The sequence below is a fragment of the Penicillium cataractarum genome (genome assembly GCF_028827025.1).
Source record: "Penicillium cataractarum strain IBT 29864 chromosome Unknown utg000002l, whole genome shotgun sequence".
In the NCBI taxonomy this organism is placed as follows: Eukaryota; Fungi; Ascomycota; class Eurotiomycetes; order Eurotiales; family Aspergillaceae; genus Penicillium; species Penicillium cataractarum.
This window is the reverse complement of record NW_026622738.1, coordinates 3,835,688-3,859,411: the sequence shown is the minus strand read 5'-3', so window position 1 is coordinate 3,859,411 and position 23,724 is coordinate 3,835,688. Positions and strand designations below refer to the sequence as shown.

The following is a 23,724-nucleotide window of genomic DNA, read 5'->3' as shown; positions in this document are numbered from 1 at the left end:
GTAGTTATAACGTCTCGAGAAGCGTGTACGAAGCTTATCGCGTCGTTTAATAAAGGTTAATAGCTAATTCTTTCTAACGGTAGGCGGAGGGAAGCTATCGCGCGTAGCTAGTAGGATATTAGCTATTACTCCTATAGTAGCCGGTCTAGGGGATACACCGCGTGAATCTATAGAGAGTATCTATTTAGTAAGCGAATCCTCTTTAAATTATATTAATTTTAGGCGAGATAGGCGAGATTTAACGCGTATAAGTACAACTTTCGCACGGTCGGCTAAGGTTATATAAGGTATTTCGTATAGCTTCGCTATAGCGCGGATAGATTTAACGCGGCTATTTTTAATATCAGAAAGGGCTAATAGGATCTTACCTTCCTACTAGGCCAGTTTTTACGAAGATTCAGAGCGAATTAGCGGCATAGTAGGTAGTTAAAGGTAGTGTATTAGTAGGAAGACGCGATTTTCGATAGGGTATACGGCATAACCGGGTATACGGCACAACCGGGAATTACGTTATATCTAAAGATTCGAATATATAAGTGTCAATATATAGATATTATGGGGTCACATGACGAAGGACCCACTTATATAACCCCTCTCTATATATAGATCTTCTTCTATAAAGATCTAATAGATTGATCCTTAACGATCTCGTATATAATTACCTACCTAAGTAAGAGACTCTTAACACTTTGATTCTGTTAATTTATTATATGACCTTTTACTATGTTTCTTGTGATATAAATACTACTATGTTTCCTAGTTAAATTAAATTAAGTTTATTATCCTTTATAATCTCTCTTCTAGATCGGTGGTACTCTTCCACAATCGTAGTACTTCTTCTTTATAAGAAGTATACACGACCGATAGACTTATAACCGTGTATTTAGATACTACGTTAAGTATTTACCCTTATACACACTATCGTCTTATGTATATAACCACGACTTTATAGTCACCGCCTAAAGTCCGATAGTTATAAGCCCGACGCCTCTGCTCTAACTATTTAACTAATTTAATTTAATCTTCTCTTTCTTTACTCTCACTCTCGCTTTACTTCCTATATAGAAGTGATAGATTTAACTACTCTATAAGCTACCTAGCTTAACTACCTATTAAAATCTTACGTATACTAGGTTCTCTAGATTACTATAGTTAAAGACTATATAATCGTATACGATCTATAGAAATACGCTAATCCGGACTAAGCTACTCCGTCTACCCCGCCTTAGGAACTAATTAAACTATAGATATCTAATATAATTAGAAACCCTACTAATATATATATATCTTATCTTCTTAAATAGCCACTTAGGCTTATTAACCTTACGTCTAACTAATTAGCTATCTATAAGATACTACTAAGTAAATATAAATCGTTAAGATTAGACTACCTACGATATCTTCGATCTATCGAATCTCTTAAGTAAGGTATCCGATCCTCGCTTACACTAGAAGGACGTTAAATCGTTAACGGCCTATTAGTATACGAAGCTATAGTGAAACTACGTGCTACCTTTATCCTATCCGACTAATCGAAGAATTATTAAATCCTACGCGATTAGGATAAGCTAAAACGATAAGCTCTACTAACTAAATTATCTTAACTACCTATATAGGGTCAAAAGTGGCTAATTAGCTAATCGGAAGGCGAGAAAGTAGTAATTACCTACTTCTAAGACTATCTATCTCTAGTATACGATTTCCTAGAGATAATTTACCCTAGCGACTAAGGATTCTATACCTTCTAGTATAATATAATCCTATAGGGTCTAAAGAGACCTATCCTAACCGAACTAGTTAATTAATTCGTCGATTAATATAGACTACCTACTACTAGTAGTAGTAGAAGACGACCTATCGCCTATACGACCTACTAAGGACGTTAACCTTATAAATTAGACGAAGAAGGACCTATATAATTAACTACTAGAAGAAGAAAGTATCCTTATAGGGGTATACCTAACTCTAGTAACCACGATTTTAAGACGTGTCGCTATATAAATCCTAAGGTAAGACCTAGGGGATAGTAACCTAACCTAGAGATCTAAGAGCGATTTAAAAAGTAATAAGATAAATCTAGAGGATTTAAGATAGCCTACTAACGTGTAATTCGACGTTACTAACCGGCTAATTTAACTACTAGAGACACTTTCTCTACCTATATACTAAAATAATAGGTCGAGACTCTCTTTCGAGAAGAAGATAGTGTTATAATAAGTACTATCCAGATTCCTACTAAGAAGAACGATACCTAGTGCTATAATACTAGAGTATTAATTTATATCACGAATAATAGGGACCTACTATTAAACTATAGGCCCGTTATATCCTCTATTATAGTAGGAAATACCGAGACTATTATCCTTAGTTATAGCGAACTATCTATTAAACTATTAGAATCTCTTAGTAGAACTACTTTCCCTTTAAAATAAGTTACCTATTATCCTAGATTCTATATTAACTTAATCTCTATAGAAAGAGCTACTAGCGTAGGTATCTATCTAAATAATAAGGATTACCTACTAGAAAAGAAGGACGGAATACCTATCTATAAGCTTAACGCGAAATTAGGTACCTACCTAATTCGATAGGATAATTTAACCACTAACCGACCTACTACTAAGTACGCTTATATTTTACCTAGCTCTTACTTATCTCTTACTTCTATCTTACACGATTAAGTTATACTTATTACTAAGTAATTTAGTAAGGTTACCCTATCTTTATACACTAAGAAGTAGCTAGATAGAATAATCGACCTATAGTATAGACGACTAGGACACGTTAGTAAGGACGTCTTATCGTATCTACTAGAGTACTTATCTAGTATCACTATTAAAGATATATCTTCGCCTATTAACTACTACGAGATATATAAACTAGCTAATTCGTATCGTTAAATCTCTCGATAACCTATATAGTATAATCGCCCTTTCGAATCTCTATATTAGGATCTTATACACTTCGAACTATCCTTAGGTAGAACGATCTACCTATCTTACTCTATAGACCCTATTACTAAATACTAACTAGCGGAAGATCTATCTACTAAGATAGATTTAATATAATCTCTCTACGACTAGATCGATTTTATTAATAACTAATTTAACCTACGCGTCCTTACTATCTATTTAGATAATAAGAGATCTCTATCTAAATTCTTTAACTAAGAAGTATAATCATATAATATCTATCTAGAAACTATACTACCCTACTAACCTAACTAAAACGGCTATACTAAGCGTTATAGCGTATTAATTTTAAAGATAGCTAAGTAGATAATTATCGATTTAAACCTACTAAGCTATCTCTAGTATAAACTAGCTAGAACTACTATCTATATTTAAAACCGCCTACCTTACTATACCCTAAATTAGTAATCCCTACACGAAGCGCTTACTACCTACCTCGGTGAAAACGTACTATATTAGCTACTAGTAAAGCTAGATCTCTTAAATATTCGAATCTTTAGATATAAAGCTTATATACGTATTACTAAGCTACCTAGATTAGCTAAGCTAGCACTATATACTACTATTAGCTATCTAGTAGGTTATAAAGCCTATAATATCTAGCGTATCTAGATACCTACTAAACGACGTATAATTTATATATAAGACGTCTAATTTAACGAGGAAGAATCCTATAATCCTTCGCTACCTAATTAACGTATCTAAATCTATAAGGAAACTAATCTATCTTAATAGATTAATACTTATCGGACTTTAGGCGGTAACCATAAAGTCGTGGTTATACACACAAGACGATAGTATATATAAGGATTAGTAAATACTTAATATAGTGTCTAAATACACGGTTATAAGTGTTACGGAACTCTCACGCAACGACGCTAATGCGGGGGGAAGGAACACTGATACCCAATCAACTTAGATCAGTCAGCAAGGAATCGGATTAGATAACGTTACAGGAGGATAATTATTACGTTATAAAGACCAATACAGTCACGTGATCAGCCTCATAGTCGAAAGATGATCAACAAGTAACGCTACTATTACGTTACAGGGACAACCAAACCACGTGACGACTCATCGGGCGATAAGCCCGGAAGATATCAAGCGATGAGTCCCGAACTCATCGCCTGATAGGAAGGACTGGATATATAAGGATATTCATTCAGTATCATGTATTTAGTTCTTCGCGATCAATTATCTAAGTTACTAGGATAGCACCTTTTATACATTATTACTTAGTTACTACCTTTAGTGCTTTGCACTACATAGTTCACCTTTAAGACAACCCAACCTATAAGTAGGGGATTTACTTAGTGGTAACACTTAGTGATTGACTTACTTAGCGCGCACTTCTGGCACGTTCTGCAAGATACTTAACAGGACCCGAACCCGACGTAAGGCTTTATATAGTAACGGTACGGTTACGAGATACTCTTGGAATCCGTAGTGGAACTAGGTAAGTATAACCTTTGAAGCTCTACTCGTAGTGACCGGTTAGCTCCGCGTAATACATTAATCGCCCTGTCTTTGAACCGTGAAGCAAAGTTATTATAGTAGGTAACGATAGTATCCCACGAGGAAAGACCCCTCGCCCTCTAGTAGCACGAGAGGACGACTAGGAGAACGAGTAGGAAAGAAAGATCTAGGCACTTCAGGAAACCATCAAAAGACTTAAAAGCAACCTAAACACCCTAGGAGGTAACTATAACGAATATATAGCAAGCGTAAAGGACTATATAGAGTAACTCTATACCTAGGTCATCGCTTCTGCACTAGCGACTGCTATTAGGGTACCGAAGCTTCTAAAGGCTAAGACCTTTGACGGTACCCGAAGTAAGCTACGAGGGTTCCTTACTCAGATAGATATCCATATCGACGTTAATAAGGGACGCCTTATTACCGAAGGAAGTAAAGTTATCTTCGTGTTAGCCTACCTTAGAGGATAGGTATAGGACTAGCTTAAACCCTATATTAGGGAATACTACGAAAAGGTTAACACCGAATAGTCTACTACTACCTAAGCTATCTTTACTAGCTACACCACGTTTAGATAATACCTGGAACGGACTTTCGGTGATATCGATATAAAGAAAATAGCTAAACGAAAGCTAAAGCGCATTCGACAAACCGGTTTAGTATTAACCTACACGGCCGAATTTATGTAACTTATAGCGATACTACAATAGGAAGACTACGCTTTGATTCCGTACTACGACCACGGACTTAAGCCGCACATTAAAGATGAACTTACACGAATCGACCGACCTAATACTATAGAAAAACTCATCGACACGGCGGTACGGATCGACAACCGTCTGTACGACCGATAAATAGAAAAAAGAGAAATCGAAGGATAGCGCTAAGGCACTAGCCGGCCATCGCACTATCGTTACGATAAACGACTAAATAGACCTAGTAGGGACAGCGATCCCTATAGACCACGATTAATGGAGCTCGACGTAGCGAGGCTCCTAGCTAAGGAAGAAAAACGACGAAAAGACAATAACTTATGCTTTAAATGTAGAAAAGTAGGATATCGGGCGCGTAAGTACTATAATCGGCGTAATAACGTAAAGCTATAGGCGCGTGAGCGTAGCGGACGTAATAACGCGAAGCTATAATAGCTACGGGTAACTCGAGATAAGATACGACCCTAATAACTTAGGGCCACTCACGACGGAGCGGAGCGCCTAAAGGAAGCTATTACTAAGGCTACTCTAGATAAGTACGAGCACCTAAAGGACTAGGTCACTAAGTAGGCTACTAAGAAGCCACTAGTTAGGAAAGAACCTAAGGTTAAATAACTAATCTAAGACGAAGTCGACGAACTATTAGCTAAATAGACAACTTTAAGTCTAGAGTAAATCGATAAGCTACGATAACGATCGAAGGAAAAAACCACGGACACCTTCGAAAGTAATAACGAATACCGCGGCCTAAACAGCGCAGAGTACGCGACGGAATCCCCGAGATTAATTAGGAAAATATTAAGAGTTAAGGGTAGACCTAGTATAGTCCCTAGAACACCACCGACTCCTAGGAACTATCCGACGACTCCTAGGAGTAGGGCGTAGGGATCCTAAAGACGCTAATCGAGACGCTAGGAACCCTAGAGGTCCTAGAGACTCTACCTACGCTCCTAGGAACGGATACTACTAAATAGCCTTAAGAAGAACCCCATAAAAACAGACAACAAGAAGTAGAGCGATAGATCCGAGAGATCGTTACGGATAGCAACCTACCGGTTAAATCGCTAGCCACACTTATTAAGGTACTCGATAAGGTCCGGGACGTCGTTAATAAACGACTAACCATAGGATAATGCCTATACGACGAATAGCGTTATATATACAAAGGATACGCACGATACCTAGAGCACAGTCTAAGAACTGTCTCGGCGTGCTACGATGATAGATATATAATACACGTAGCGGGAAAGGCCGAAAGGAGCCTAGAACCAAAACCGCTATAATAGGAAAAGAAACCTAATTAGAAACTAGAATACGCGGGACTTTAGTACGGGAACCGGAGGATAAACAACGAATAATACCTTATAGCCACGGCGTAGGGCTTATATTTAAAAATCACTACTAATATCGCGTTTCGACTAACTAGAGTAATAATCGACTCGGGAGCGGCAGGAAACTTCATAAGTATACGATACAAGCGACAACACAAGATCTAAGGCGTGGAAAAATCGCGACCTATACCTATTATTAGACTTAACGGGGAGAGTCTAGGACTAGGGATTACGCACGAAAGTAGTATACTACTAGTAGTTATCGGTGACCATTTTAAAGTCATTAACTTCGACATAACACTACTCGGAGAATATAACGTAGTACTCGGGGTGCTATAGTTAAGGAAATATAATCTAACTATTAATTAGCGAACAGAAAGTATCGTCTTCGATAGCTACTCGTGTCGATAGACTAGCGAGGTATAGACCGGAAGAATTAAGCGAGTAACGCTAAAGAGACCTAGCTCGGGGGAAGTAGGTACTTATAAGGACCCCCACGAAGGAAAACTTAAGGGGAGTTTTCGGCTAGGAGGTAGGCCTAATAAACGAATAAGCGATATCGGAGATATCGCCACCACGGAATAACGACTAGATATAACCGACGAGGAACTAAACGAATACGTTCTCGTCCACGACGATATAACGACCCTCTATATAATAGGATCACTAGAGGAAGAATATAAGATTCCTAAGGAATACACAGAATTCTAGGATATATTTACGCCACCACCGGACGGTAAGCTACCGGAGTATAGTCCGTTCGACCATAAAATCAAGATTAAGGATAACTAGGAACTAAAGTTTATACCGATTTACCCACTATCGCAGAAAGAGTTAGCGACACTAAAGGAATATATCGAGGATAACCTTAAGAAGGGAAACATTTAACACTCGAAATCGTTAGCAGGATACCTAATCCTATTTATACCCAAGAAGGGAGGAGAACTTAGGATATATATTAACTACCGATAACTTAACGATATCACTATTAAGGACTAGTATCTATTACCGTTAATTAACGAAATCTAAGATATTATTTAGGGAGCGAAATACTTTAGTAAATACGATATTACTAACGCCTATAACCGACTTAGGATTAAGGAGGGGGACGAATAGAAAACGGCATTTAGGACTAAATTCGGACACTTCGAATATAAGATTATACTATTTAGACTCACTAACGTACCGGCATCGTTTTAACGATTTATTTTTCACGTTTTAAACGGATACCTCGATAAGTTCGTTATCGCGTACCTCGATAATATCCTCGTGTTCTTAAAAACCGAAGAAGAGTATATTTAACACAATAAGTTAGTACTATAGCGGTTAAGGGAAGTAAAGGTTATACTTAAGCTTAAGAAATATAAATTCCACGTCTAGAATACTAGTTTTCTCGGATACACTATTAGTCCCGATAGACTCGGAATGGAAGGAGATAAGGTTAGAAGTATCCTTAAATAGCTAACACTAATATACGTTAAGGACGTATAAAGCTTTCTTAGACTCGCTAACTACTATCGGAAACTAATACCGTAATACTCGAAATATATAGCCGGACTCTACCGATTCACTAAGAAGGGAATACCGTTTAAATAGGATGACGAAGCGGAAAGATCGTTCACCGCACTTAAAGAAATATATAATAAACTAGCCGGATAGGTAATCGTTATAACGTTTAACTACGACTTACCGATTATTATCGAAACCGACGTATTAGATTTCGCGCTCGGAGTATAGATTATATAACTAGGAAAGGACGGTAAGCTTAGACCTATCGCTTTCTAGTCTCGTAAGATAATCCTAGTAGAGCTTAACTACGATATTCACGATAAGGAATTACTAGCTATAGTATCGGTATTCTAAATATAGAGGGCATACTTAGAAGGAGCAAAGCATACTATAACGGTTAGGACGGACTACTATAACTTAATATACTTTACTATAATAAAGAAACTCACTCGACGATAAGCTAGATACGCGGAAACACTAGCCGAATACGATTTTAAGATTATACACTATAAAGGAACTAAGAACGTAGTAGCGGACGCGCTAAGTCGACGACCGGACTACGAACTTAGAACTAAGGAGGTAGTACCCGCGATCCTAACCACAGATTAGGAAGGAAACATCGTCTATAACTATTAAATACTCGTAGTAACTAGCGAATTATAAAACGACGAATAGATCGATAGGATTCGAGAAGTAACTACTAATAACGAATCTATACAGAAGATCCTAGGTAACAGTACTACACTAACTAGGGACGGCTTGGTCTATATCTATAGTCTAGTGTACATTCCTAGGAACCTTTAAAACGAAATTATTAAATTACATCACGACGAAATAATATAAGGACACCACGGAGTTAAGAAGACTATCGAGAAAATTACACGAAATTATTATATCCTAGCGCTACACAGAAAAGTCAAAAAATACATTTAATAATACGATTCATATTAGCGAAATAAGGCATCACGATATATACTATACGGGGAAATAGAACTAGCAGAAGTACTAAAGCGGCTATAGGAATAGATCACGATAGACTTCATCACGAAACTACCTATCTCGGAAGGTAACGACATAATCATAGTAGTCGTCGACCGACTTACTAAGTACGTATATATAATCCTAATAACGGAGACCATCAACGCACGATAGATAGCTAACCTACTACTTAGACATATATTTACGAACCACGGTACACTAGATAAGATTACCTCGGATAGAGATAAACTATTTATATCTAACATATAGTAGTCACTAGCGGATTAACTCGGTATTAAACACAGACTCTCTACCGCTTATTATCTATAGACTAACGGACAAACGGAACGAGTTAACTAGACCCTAGAACAATACCTACGGCATTACGTTAACTTTTAGCAAGACGACTAGACAGGATTATTACTAATAGCGCAATTTACGTACAACAACGCAATATACGTAACCACGAAAGAAATACCATTCTTCGCGAATTACGGGCTTAACCCTACTATTATCGGAGAACCGATCGGTAAGTAACCACTCGTAGAGTTATCTCGACTACTAGCGACTAGGTTAAAGTAACTACATTTATAGCTATCACGAGATATCGAGTTCTTAAACCTACGCATAAAATTCTATTACGACTAATCGCGCTAGGAGGCGCCGGACTTTTAAAGGGGGAAAAAGTTTACCTCTTACGACGTAATATTCGCACTAGACGACCTAGCGCGAAACTCGACTACCTCAAATTGGGACCATTTAAAATTACGGAAAAAACAGGACCGCTTAATTATCGTCTAAAACTACCTAACGGTATACGACGTATTCATATAACCTTTTATATCTCATTATTAGAAAAAGCACCAAAAAACGCCGAAATCGCTACCAATATAGAAATAGAGGAAGAAACAGAAAACGAATATAAGGTCGAATAAATCCTAGACATAAACAAGGTCAGCGGAAGACCTCACTACCTAGTGAAATGGAAAGGATACGATACCTCGGAAAACACTTAGGAACCTATCGAGAACCTAATAGGTTATTACTAGCTAGTTCGACGGTTTCACTAGCGAGATAAGGGGAGCTAGGAGCCTCGCCTAGCAAGGTAGCGTCTAGGTCGACCTAGGAAAACGACGGATCATTTAACAACTAAGTCAGAGTAGGATCCTCTAACGTCGCCGCAAGAACCTAACTATTAGTCAGGGAAGCAGATTAAGGCACACCGGTCGCGGCACGGGCGCTCTCTACATCACGTTCATTTTGCTTAAACTCAACACGCTCTTTTTCAAGACGATTACGCTCTTTAGCCTCGCGACGCTCGAGCTCTTCAAGCTCGGCAACCTCCTTATAATCCCGCGCGATGAAATCACCGGCACGCTTTTACAATAACCGTTTTTGCTTCCGGAGGCGAGCCAATTTAGCCAGCATCAATTGCTACTGCAATAAAATGGCTTCCTCCTCCTCCTCTAAAGAATTCTGAGACTTCACGAGGCGACGCCACTCGGAATCGGTAAAGGTAGGATTCGATATAGCGCACTTAACACCACCACCTCCGCGAACACAATCACTACAACGATCGGAACAATCGGCGCGGATACACGCTCGTTTAAGGCGAACGTAACGATCATAAGGGACCACGGATTCGAAACCTTCGTCTTCGATACGACGAGTTAAGGCGTTCTTGCGAACGGAAGCCTTAGAAGACATAGTCAACACAACAGGAGAAGCATCACAGGGGAGGAAGACTCACTAAGGAAAAGGGCTAAGGGGGAATACGCTATTTAAAGGATCTTTGAGGACAAAGACCTACGGAAGGAGGGGATGATATTACGGAACTCTCACGCAACGACGCTAATGCGGGGGGAAGGAACACTAATACCCAATCAACTTGGATTAGTTAGCAAGGAATCGGATTGGATAACGTTACAGGAGGACAATTATTGCGTTATAAAGACCAATACAGTCACGTGATCAGCCTCATAGTCGAAAGATGATCAACAAGTAACGCTACTATTGCGTTACAGGGACAACCAAACCACGTGACGACTCATCGGGCGATGAGCCCGGAAGATATCAAGCGATGAGTCCCGAACTCATCGCCTGATAGGAAGGACTGGATATATAAGGACATTCATTCAGCATCATGTATTTAGTTCTTCGCGATCAATCATCCAAGTTACTAGGATAGCACCTTTTATATATTGTTACTTAGTTACTACCTTTAGTACTTTGCACTACACAGTTCACCTTTAAGACAACCCAACCTACAAGTAGGGGATTCACTCAGTGGTAACACTTAGTGATTAACTTACTTAGCGCGCACTTCTGGCACGTTCTGCAAGATACTTAACAGGACCCAAACCCGACGTAAGGCTTTGCATAGCAACGGTACGGTTGCGAGATACTCTTGGAATCCGCAGTAGAACTAGGCAAGTATAACCTTTGAAGCTCTACTCGCAGTGACCGGTTGGCTCCGCGTAACAATAAGTCTATCGGTCGTGCGCACTAGCAGAAGTACTACGATTATAGAAGAGTACCACCGATCTAGAAGAGAGATCATAAAGGATAATAAACTTGATTTAATATAGCTAGGAAATAGGGTAGTATTTATATTATAAGAAATATACTAAACGATCATATAAAAGATTAAGAGATTAGAGTGTTATATAGTCTCCTATCTAGGTAGGTAATTTAATACGAGATCGTTAAGGATTAATCTAATAGATCTTATAAAGAAGATCTAGATATAAAGAGGGGTTATATAAGTAGGTCCTTCGTTATATAACCCTATAATATCTATATATTAATATACCCCCTTAGTTCTCGATATAAGAGTAGAATAAGAGTAAAGTAAGAACTAAATAAGAGAAAGAGAAATAGAATAACTAGATAGGAGGTAGTATCTCTATACCTAGTTATCTAATAAATTTAGTATACTTCTACCTAGGTAGGTACTTAGTGAGACCGTCTACGGGTATATCGGTGATTTTAACCTATTAGATAGATAGGCGCTTTACCTATACCTCTTAACGAATCTATAGGCGGTTAGTATCTATATAACGAAGTTTAGTCTAAAATACTTTTCTCGCGATTTAATAGGTTAACGGTTTACTTATTATCGTAATTTAATACTTCTTACTATTTAGTATTAAATTCGATAAATTTGAATAGGCGTTTAACCTAGTATAGCTACTTAGCTACGTATAAGATAGTTAGTAATTTAGCTTCTATAGTAGATATAGTTATCGTCTTCTACCTACGAGATTTCTACTCGATTAGACTACGAAATAATAAGAAGATAAAACCTTCTAATAACTTCTTATTAAGATAATTAGTAAAGCTTATATCGGACGAAGTAGTAAAGATCTAGTAATCTAATTAGCTACTACTAAAGTAGATAGCTAGGTCTTTCGTCCTATATAGGTAGGAAATTAGGGAGTTAATAGTAGCTAGGTACTTCTTATTATAGCGTATAAGAGATTTAGCTAGTAGCTAATTAGCGAAAGCGGTGTTTAGTCTAGTCTATATAGTAAGGAAAAGGGTTAAACTATACTTCTACTAGTATAGTTTAACGGTTAATTAGTTAATTTAACTAGTGATCGGATTAAGACGTTAATTATTAATTAGTAATATATTAGGCGGTTTCCTACCTAGGAGGTTAAATTTAGTAGCGATCTTTTTAATATAGGCTAATTAGTTTAGCTAGGTCTTTCGTCGCTATCGGTCGTGTATAATTCGAATACTAATAAATTAGGTAAGTTTACTATAGTCCTTTATCTTAAAGCGCTATAAGAGAAATTACTTTATCTAGTAAGCGTATAATCTCTTACTTCGGTAGTAGGTAGCTAGGAAATCGTTAATAAATACTATAATAACTATACGATTATCTATATAAAGCGTAGAGTCTTTAGGATAGCTTTTAAAGCCTAGTAAGAGAATTATTTCTTTTACGTCGTCTTCCTATCTCTTACTAGCGATTCGAAGACTATATACTATCTTATATAGGCGTAGGACTATTAACTTTCGTCCTAGCCCTAATAAGTATCGGTAGTATACTTCTTCTTTAAGATTACTATTTAGGAAAGCGTTAATAGTATCTATCTAAAAGGTCTCGAGGTTAAAGTACGTGATAATTATTATAAGCGTACGAAAGGTCCTCGTAGCGAGCGTACTAGTATATAGGTCTTCTAATTCGTCTAGTATCTATATATCTCCGCGTACGTATAGACGCGCTTTAAAACGTGTAAGATATCCTAATTCGTTAGATTTATAGGTAAAGACCTATCTTATTAGTATAAGCTAGTAGCGTAGGTAATCTAATTAGTTAAGATCTTTATAATTCGATTAGTATATATATCTAACGAGATCTTTATTAATAGATTCGAATACGTATATATCTAGAAGCTTATTAAATTCGATTTATATAGCTTATCGGAATTAGCTTTCGAAAGGATAACTAGCTAATTAGTAGTAGCTAGGTAGTAGCGAAGGAATTAATAAAATCGTAATCTTTAGTTATTAGTGTTAATTAGATAAGAAAGCTTAGAAATAGAGTATAAGGAATAAGTAAGGGCGTTTTCTCTTACTTTCGTCGTTAGTTAAATCGGAATCTAATTATAGGCGTTTAGTTAGTATATTAAGAGGTTTATATCTAGAAGGGTCGAAGTTTATATTATTAATTAAGACGAAAGGGACTATACCCTCTAGTTCTAATTCGCTAGATCTTATTAATTCGTCCGATTTCGGTTTAAGCGGTAGTATAATTAGTTAATCTCCGAGGATTTCGTCTATTAGTATAGGTATAGTATAATCGATATTAATAGTAGGACTACTACTTCTTTTATCCCTAAGATCTTATTATACCGGTTAGTTAAATAGGATATCTATATCTATAAGGATTTAATTAATCTCTTCGTCGTTAAGGGTATTAATCTATTAAGAAAGATTAGTTTCCTTATAGATTTAGATACGTTAATTAGGTAGCGAAGGATTATAGGATTCTTCCTCGTTAAATTAGACGTCTCGTATATGAATTATACGTCGTTTAGTAGATATCTAGATACGCTAGATATTATAGGCTTTATAACCTACTAGATAGCTAATAGTAATACGTGGTGCTAGCTTAGCTAGTCTGGGTAGCTTAGTAATACGTATATAAGCTTTATATCTAAAGATTCGAATATATAAGAGATCTAGCTTTACCTATAGCTAATATAGTACATTTTTACCGAGGTAGGTAGTAAGCGCTTTGTGTAGGGACTACTAATCTAGTATACGGTAAGGTAGGCGGTTTTGAATATAGACGGTAGTTCTAGCTACTTTATACTAGAGATAGCTTAGTAGGTTTAAATCGATAATTATCTACCTAGCTATCTTTAAAATGAATACGCTATAACGCTTAGTATAGCCGTTTTAGTTAGGTTAGTAGGGCGGTATAGTTTCTAGGTAGATACTACGTGATTATACTTCTTAATCGAAGAATTTAGATAGAGATCTTTCGTTATCTAAATAGATAGTAAGCACGCGTAGGTTAAATTAGTTATTAATAAAATCGATCTAGTCGTAGAGAGATTATATTAAATCTATCTTAGTAGATAGATCTTCCGCTAGTTAGTATTTAGTGATAGGATCTATAGAGTAAGATAGGTAGATCGAAGTATATAAGATCCTAATATAGAGATTTAAAAGGACGGTTATATTATATAGGTAATCGTGAGATTTAACGGTATAAATTAGCTAGTTTATATATCTTATAGTAGTTAATAGGCGAAGATATATCTTTAATAGTAATATCTAATAAGTACTCTAGTAGATACGATAAGACGTCCTTACTAACGTATCCTAGTCGTCTATACTATAGGTCGATTATCCTATCTAGATACTTCTTAGTATATAAAGAAGATAGGGTAACCTTACTAAATTACTTAGTAATAGGTATAACTTAATCGTGTAAGATAGAAGTAAGAGATAAGTAAGAGATAGATAAAACGTAAGCGTAGTTAGTAGTAGTTAGTTAATTAGTGATTAAATTATCCTATCGAATTAGGTAGGTACCTAATTTCGCGTTAAGCTTATAGATAGGCGTTCCGTCCTTCTCTTCTAGTAGATAATCCTTACTATTTAGATAGATATCTACGCTAGTAGCTCTTTCTATAGAGATTAGGTTAATATAGAATCTAAGATAATAGATAACTTATTTTAAAGGGAAAGTAGTTCCGTTAAGAGATTCTAATAGTTTAATAGATAGTTTACTATAACTAAGGATAGTAGTTTTAGTATTTCTAACTATAATAGAGGATATAACGGGCCTATAGTTTAATAGTAGGTCTCTATTATTCGTAATATAAATTAATACTCTAATATTATAGTACTAGGTATTATTCTTCTTATTTAGAATCCGGATAGTGCTTATTATAATATTATCTTCCTCTCGAAAGAGAGTCTCGACCTATTATTTTAGTATATAGGTAGAGAAAGCGTCTCTAGTAGTTAAATTAGCTAAATTAGTTAAATTAGTTAAATTAGTTAAATTAGTCGAATTAGTCGAATTAGTCGAATTAGTTAAATTAGTCGAATTAGTCGAATTAGTCGAATTAGTTAAATTAGTCGAATTAGTCGAATTAGTCGAATTAGTCGAATTAGTCGAATTAGTCGAATTAGTCGAATTAGTTAAATTAGTCGAGTTAGTCGAATTAGTTAAATTAGTTAAATTAGTCGAATTAGTCGAATTAGTCGAATTAGTTAAATTAGTTAAATTAGTCGAATTAGTTAAATTAGTCGAATTAGTCGAATTAGTCGAATTAGTCGAATTAGTTAAATTAGCTAGTTAGTAACGTCGAATTATACGTTAGTAGGCTATCTTAAATCCTCTAGATTTATCGTATCGCTTTTTAAATCGCTCTTAGACCTCTAGGTTAGGTTACTATCCCCTAGGTCTTACCTTAGGATTTATATAGCGATACGTCTTAAAATCATAGTTACTAGAGTTAGGTATACCCCTATAAGGGTACTTCCTTCTTCTAGTTAATTATATAGGTCCTTCTTCGTCTAATTCGTTAGGTTAACGTCCTTAGTAGGTTATATAGGTAATAGGTCGTCTTCTATTACTACTAATTAGTATAGTAGGTAGTTAGTACTAGTTAACGAATTAATTAACTAGTTCGGTTAGGGTAGGTTTCTTTAGACCCTATAGGATCGTATTATACTAGAAGGTATAGAATCCTTAGTCGCTAGGTTAAATTATCTCTAGGAAATCGTATACTAGAGATAGATAGTCTTAGAAGTAGGTAATTACTACTTTCTCGCCTTCTAATTAGCTAATTAGCTACTTCTAACCCTATATAGGTAGTTAAGATAATTTAGTTAATAGAGCTTATCGTTTTAGCTTATCCTAATCGTGTAGGATTTAACGATTCTTCGATTAGTCGGATAGGGTAAAGGTAGCACGTAGTTTCACTATAGCTTCGTGTACTAATAGGCTATTAACGATTTAACGTCCTTTCGGTATAAGTAAGGATCGGATATCTTACTTAAGAGATTCGATAGATCGAAGATATCGTAGGTAGTCTAATCTTAACGATTCGTATTTACTTAGTAGTATCTTATAGATAGCTAGTTAATCGGACGTAAGATCGATAAGCCTAATTAGCTATTTAGGTAGATTAGATATATATATATTAGTAAGGTTTCTAATTATATTAGAGATTTATAGTTTAACTAGTTCCTAAGGCAGGATAATCGGTATAGATTAGTCCGGATCGGTATATTTCTATATATTATTAGCTAGTGCGTGGTCTTTAACTATAGTGATCTATAGAACCTAGTATACGTGAGATTTTAGTGGGTAGTAAAGCTAGGTAGCTTATAGAGTAGTTAAATCTATCGCTTCTATATAAGAAGTGAAGCGAGAGTGAGAGTAAAGTAAGAGAAGATTAAATTAAATTATTTAAGTAGTTAGAGTAGATCCGTCGGGCTTATAACTATCGGACTTTAGGCGGTAACTATAAAGTCGTGGTTATATATATAAGACGATAGTATATATAAGGATTAGTAAATACTTAATATAGTGTCTAAATATACGGTTATAAGTCTATTAGTCGTGCGTACTAGTAGAAGTATCACGATTATAGAAGAGTACTACCGATCTAGAAGAGAGATCATAAAGGATAATAAACTTGATTTAATATAGCTAGGAAACAGGGCAGTATTTATATCATAAGAAATATACTAAACGATCATATAAAAGATTAAGAGATTAGAGTATTATATAGTCTCCTGCCTAGGTAGGTAATTTAATGCGAGATCGTTAAGGATTAATCTAATAGATCTTATAAAGAAGATCTAGATATAGAGAGGGGTTATATAAGTAGGTCCTTTATTATATGACCCTATAATACCTATACGAATTAGAAGTACTAGAGTAATGATACTATAGACTTTATGGCTAATAGTGGAACGGTATCATAGTTTTATGATCCCTATCAGAACGGTATTATACCTTTATGATCCTTATCAGAACGGTACTATACCTTTGTGATCCCTATTAGAAGGGTATCACAACTTCGTGATCTATAATAAGGGCTTTTTCACGAAGTAGTGGTATCATAGAACTATAATCCCGGTAATACTAGTATTATATAGCCGAATTCCCTAACCTTACCTAGATCCTTAAATAGACTACTTACTAAGCTTATATAGAAATAGCCGCGGCCGAAGCGAAGCGGGGTTTAGGGTTACCTTCGGAAGATTATTTTTCCGAATAGCTTTAACTAACGCGTGCCCCGCTCGAACTTGTTCGCGTCGTTAGCTTTAGGTATAGTAGTGCTAGTCTTAGATATAGCGTTAGCCACGTTTATCCTAGACGTGGTAAGGAAGTCTCTCGTTAATAAGGGATTCTTTGATTTAAATAACTTAATAGTTAGTAACCGCGTTTTAGAGATAGAGAGGCGGGGCTTCCTATATCTTACTAAATATAGTATAGATTTTTGTAAGTAATTTGCCTTTAACGAAGTAAGCGGAACGAGACGTCTCTTTAATAACTATCTAATTATCTATAGCGAATTCGATCTATCCTTAAAGCCTTCCTCGAGCGGTATAGCCTTGGGCACTAGCTAAGATATAAAGAATTCCCTAGATATATCGAATACTTTAGGAGGGGCGGTTTAAACGCTAGTCGCCGAGTTCTAATAGTATATCTCTAGGCAAAAGGATCACGAGTAGAATACTATACCTATTTATATCTTTATAACTTAGCGACTACGAAGGGGAGAAGATCCTTATATAAGATTCCTTAATCTAAGTTAGATCGTGTAGGCTCTAAGCCCGTGGTAAAGGATTTCCCTAACGGTAGCTTATAAGTAATATTTTTATATTACGGTCCTATATTCTGATAATCCTAGGGTGATTCTAGACACGAGACTCAGTTTTTAGATTAAGCAAGGATATACTATTACGTTTCTATTTACCACGAACAAAGTAATCGCTAACTAGGCGAAGATAACCCTTCTATACACGAAGGGGCTAGAATATAAAATTAGGGGCCTAGAAGTACTAAGTACTAAAATTAGATTAAATTTTATTTTTAACGGTTCTGGTAGAAACGCAGAGAAATAGCCCTTATTATTCTTAGTATGCTTTAGATGCGGTGGTTATATCTATAATATTATCTTATACCGCCTAACCGGTGGTTAACGCTAGGATACTATTCATAATCTAAAGGATAGGAGCATCAAAGTCCTATAGTAAGTCAAGATTATAGGTTCGTCCTTCTTTAGGATTAAAGTAAACTTCCTCTGTGGATATATTCCGAGAGCTACTAGGATTAATAGCATCGATAATAGGCGATCGTATCGGGATTTAGGGTGTAGATATTTTAGTGTGAGCCGAGCTAAGCTAGTGAAGACTGTCGCTCTTATTTATTTAACGAAAAGATCGGTCTAAAACCGCTATACTAATCCTACTAAGATTAGGCCGAGCTCCTAAAATATTAGAGCCTAAAGCTACCACGTCGTATTTCCGTTTCTTCCTAACGATAGCTTCTGATCGATCCTAGCTTATTACGAGAGCTAGCTACTTATCGGATAGTTCACATAATTCATTATAAGTTTTTTTGATAAATACCCGTTTTCTTTCGTATACTACTCTATTATATTTATCGGTATATCTTATGAACTCGCTCACGAGCCTAAAAACCTTAAAATAGCATATATATACTTCTTCGTATATAATATCTGTATAAAATATTAGTAGAAGATAGTGTTTTAGAATATCTAGTACTTATATTATTAGAAATGCCGCCGGAGTCCCTATATTTTCGGGAACGGCTTCGTTCGTTTATAGGATAGGCAGAAATGCCCCCTAGGACCTTTAGCCTTTCCTATAGTGCGTATATAGTTTATAGTAAATCTGCTATAGGGATTTTGTTCGTCGGTCCCGTCACTTTGATCGTTACGCCCGTCTAGGTAGTTATTATTAGTAGCCCTCGAATAAGTACGGCATCGTTCTAGTTCGGCTTATAGGCGGTATTCGCGAGACTAGAATAAGTTAGCTAAGGTAGTAGTAATTTTATAGAAATACTCGCTCGATATTCTTCGAGATACTCGCGTAGGTTTAATTCTATTTCGAAAAAGGCTAAGCACACTATAGTTATATATTTAATATATTTAAGGATAGCGAAGGAAAAGAGAAGAGGGGTGCTCTATTAATATAATACGAGAGGAAGGGTCTGCCCGGTTACGGCGAGTAGTAGGATTACCCTCGGTTAAAGGGCTATTAGTTATGATATAAGATAATGTAATTAGCTATAAGTATAGGCTGAGAGATTATCGTAATCTAATAAATACCGAGTAGGGTCGCCGTCGTTAGGTAGTAAGACTATTAATTAAATATCGATCATAAAACTAACCGCGGGTTTCCTAGCTCGCTCCTTAGTCACTATTTAGCTTACCTAGAAACTATTTCTCTACCTAGTCTACGCGTTTATAAGAATCAAGATAGCCTAATATAAAACCTACGGGGGTAAAAAGATCGTTAACGGTATTCCTTATCTAACTTACAGTAGCAAAAATTGATGATACGGGTGAGTAATAACTAAGCTAAGAATACTCGTTTTTTTTTGAAATTATTAATCCCTTATAACGTATAGAAAACTTATAACGGTAATTTTCTCGCTTACGTAGAAAGATCGTGCGGATCGATATAACCTATCTCCTATAAACACAATTTTTAATTATATAATCGGATTTATGTTTCCTGCTAGAATAAGGCTATATAACCTCGGAATAATTAAGTTACTATAGAATAATAGCGCTTAACGTACCTTTGCCACGGACTTTATTTTCTGGAAGCTTTACTTAGAGAATTTTTACTTATTAACGCTATAGTTCTGGAGAATTTAGGGGTAGCTTAAGAGTAAGTACCAAACCTACTTTCTACCTAGAATCTACTTTCTAACTCCTAAGTTCGGTACTACTTTTTAAGTGATTTATGCTATCCTGGTTAGATTAGTGATGTGGGTTTATTAGACTATATTTATATCGTTTCTTGGGCTTTCTGACGGTTTGTACTAAATAACGAGGCGCTCGCTTATACGCCTGCGCCTCGTAGTATTTATAAATAGTTTCGCTTCCTAAATCGTTATTAATCTATTTCTGTTTATCTTTACTTAAGCTCTTAACCCCCTCTAGTCGTCTAGGGACGACCTAGCCTTCCCGAAATAGGCCTAGGATGTCTATATATTCTGGGAACGCTAGATTAATAAAATAACGGAGCAACGTACTCTAATTGCTAGTCTATAATACGGGTGATCCGATAAGTATCTAGATTAATAAAATTTTTATCTAGGTAAAGGTCCGGATGCTAAAGGACGTTAGTAGAGGACTGTCGGCTACGATTTATTTCTATATATATGCACTACTCGTAGCCTAGGGCTATTATTATTTTTCTCTCTACTTCATTAAATATTTAGCTATAGTCTACGCTATCTCCTTTACGCTTGCGCCTCTGCTTATATCGTTACATAAACAAACTTATATCTGTTAATACTAAAAACTTGCCGCTTTTGGATAGCTAAATCTAGCAGGCCGTAAATAGAATGGCCCGTAGCCTTTTTGAAGCCTTCTTCGGCGCTATTCTGGTTTAGGAGTTCGGGAACAGCTCCGTATATAGCATTTAAACTCATTAAAGCTAATTAATCACTCGATCGGTGAAGATGCTAGAGTATATAGATACAAATGGCCACATAGTTCACGTCAGGATCTATGGTTACACAGAATATCGAGACTGGTGTAAGGAGCTATGGTCTGCTAGAGGCTAACCTATTCATCCGTCTATCTACTAAATATGGTAAGGTGGCCGTCGTGAGCCCAATCTACGAACACTATAGAGTATGCGCAGAAGTCAAGCTAACGGGAAGGTTTCGACGCATTAAAGAAAGTAGGCTTATGGTCGCGCGACTAGGAGCGAGCAGGGTGAGCGCGCAATCAGCAGGGTGAGATACGGGGTGAGAGCAGTTGAGTCTCACCTTCTGTCGCGCGACTGGTGTTAATTTTGCTGTTACTGTAGATCTTGGACTCTACTTTAGAGAGATAGTCTAACTAATGTTGTAGGTCAACTTGCCAACTTTCTTAATCGCCGGTTTAGTCAACGTAATCCATGGTCGAGCTGGCCACCCCAAAACACCATACTAAGTGCGATTTCTCAGGTCGCTGTATATTAACAACGAGAGGTTGATTTTACTCGATTTTCAATCAGATAATATCTTCAGCGTCAGAAATAGCCCAGCTCAAGTAAGAAATACAGTAGATGATTACTTATCAGTATTACCAAAAAAAAAACGCTCCAACCAAGCAATGCAGATATATATCGCCATCATATCACATAGTTACGTACTTGTCGACCTTATAAAGATATTTAATATGATACATTGAACTCTAGGATACCTAAGATCATATGCTAAGCATCAAGTGTTGACATATGAAGTTGTAAAAATTCACTTTCAATACGGTGTTTTGGGGTGGCCAGTTCGACCGTGTGGCCAGCTTGGCCGTGGACTACGTTATGCCGTACATGCTACAGCATGTTAACAAGTTACGTACTTGGAATTCCTGGATGTTGGTGTTGTCTGGGCACTAAGCACGCGACTTGAGCCCAAGGCGACCTTGAAGTCAGCCTCGCAGTCGATTTGGCTAATCCTGGTTTGGAATTTGGGTGTATATGAAAGTGCCAAGAGACTACGGTCTCAGCCAGATCGATGTGAACTAATGATGTTCGTTGAGTTCAGTTGAGAGGGTCAGTGCGATGATCGCGCGACGTCGGGAGTGGGCCATGTTTCCTCGAGTCCCGGTGGGCTGCCTAAGGCAGGATTAAGGGGTCGCTAGCTATTAACGTGGAAATGATCGTGTCTCTTGGATCTGCCGCGAGGCGGGCTTCAACTTTCCTCACATCCCGGACACATCCGTGTAATCGACTCCAATCAGAATTTCCCATCGGTCTCTTGTTCCGTTTCTGTTACTCGGCCCCGTTTCACTGTCGTCTGGTGTCTGAAAAGCTATCACTGAGGGATCCGAAGGATAGATCAAGGAGACAACGAACATCAGAAGTGCTATGCATCCGACCCGCGCCGATCGGTTGAACAATCCCAGACTTCACCGAGATAATAACTACTCGATGGCAGATCTTAAGGTGGCAGTTAATATAGCACGCCAAGCCGTTAAAGTTACTCCGCCTGATCATCCAGACCGGGCTAGACAATTAAACAGTCTCGGAATTCATCTACGCGATAGATACTTACGTACCGGGACTATGGCAGACCTTGAGGAGGCAGTCACTATAGCACGCTAAGCCGTTAAAGCCACTCCACCCGATTATCTAAACCGGGCTAGGTAAATAAACAGTCTCGGAATACGTCTACGCGATAGATATTTACGTACCGGGGCGATAGTAGATCTTAAAGAGGCGGTCACTATAGCACGCTAAGCGGTCGAAGCTACTCTACCTAATTATCTAGATCGAGCTATATTATTAAATAATCTCGGAAATCGTCTTTACGATAGATACTCGCGTACCGGGGCGATAGTAGACCTAGAGGAGGGAATCACTATAGTACGCTAAGCCGTTAAAGCTACTCCGCCCGATTATCTAGACCGGGCTAGATAATTAAATAATCTCGGTATATATCTTCGCGATAGATATTTACGCACTAGGGCGATAGTAGATCTTAAGACGGTAGTAACTATAGCACGCTAGGCGGTCGAAGCGACTCTGCCTAATTATCTAGATCGAGCTAGACGGTTAAATAACCTCGGAATATATCTATATATTAGATACTTACGTACCGGGACGATAGTAAATCTTAAGGAAGTAATAAATTTAACATAATAAGCCGTGAAAGCTACTTCCTTAGATTATCCTAATCGAGCTAGACGGTTAAATAATCTCGTAACTTATCTACGTAGTAGATACTTACGTACCGGGGCGATAGTAGATCTTAACGAGGTAATTAATACGATAAGGTAAGCCGTCGAGGCTACGCCGCTAGATTATCTAGACCGGGCTAGACGATTAAATAATCTCGGAAATTATCTAGGCAGTAGATACTTACGGACTAGGGCGATAGTAGATCTTAAGGAAGTAATCACTATAGTACGCTAAGCCGTCGAAGCCACTCTACCTAAATTATCTAAACCGAGCTATATTATTAGATAATCTCGGAGGTTATCTACAAAATAGATACTCACGCACCGGGGC

The 23,724-nt window shown here is 37.0% G+C and overlaps 1 protein-coding gene across 1 annotated transcript; it reads right to left on the bottom strand.

Moving 5' to 3' along the window:
* Nucleotides 1-10,413: 10,413 nt before the first annotated feature.
* N7496_003458 (uncharacterized protein) lies at nucleotides 10,414-10,686 on the bottom strand (the record flags this gene model as incomplete). Its single annotated transcript, XM_056696389.1, has 1 exon — nucleotides 10,414-10,686. One exon carries the CDS (start codon nucleotides 10,684-10,686, stop codon nucleotides 10,414-10,416), a length of 273 nt encoding a protein of 90 aa, XP_056558601.1.
* Between the last annotated feature and the right edge of the window lie 13,038 nt (nucleotides 10,687-23,724).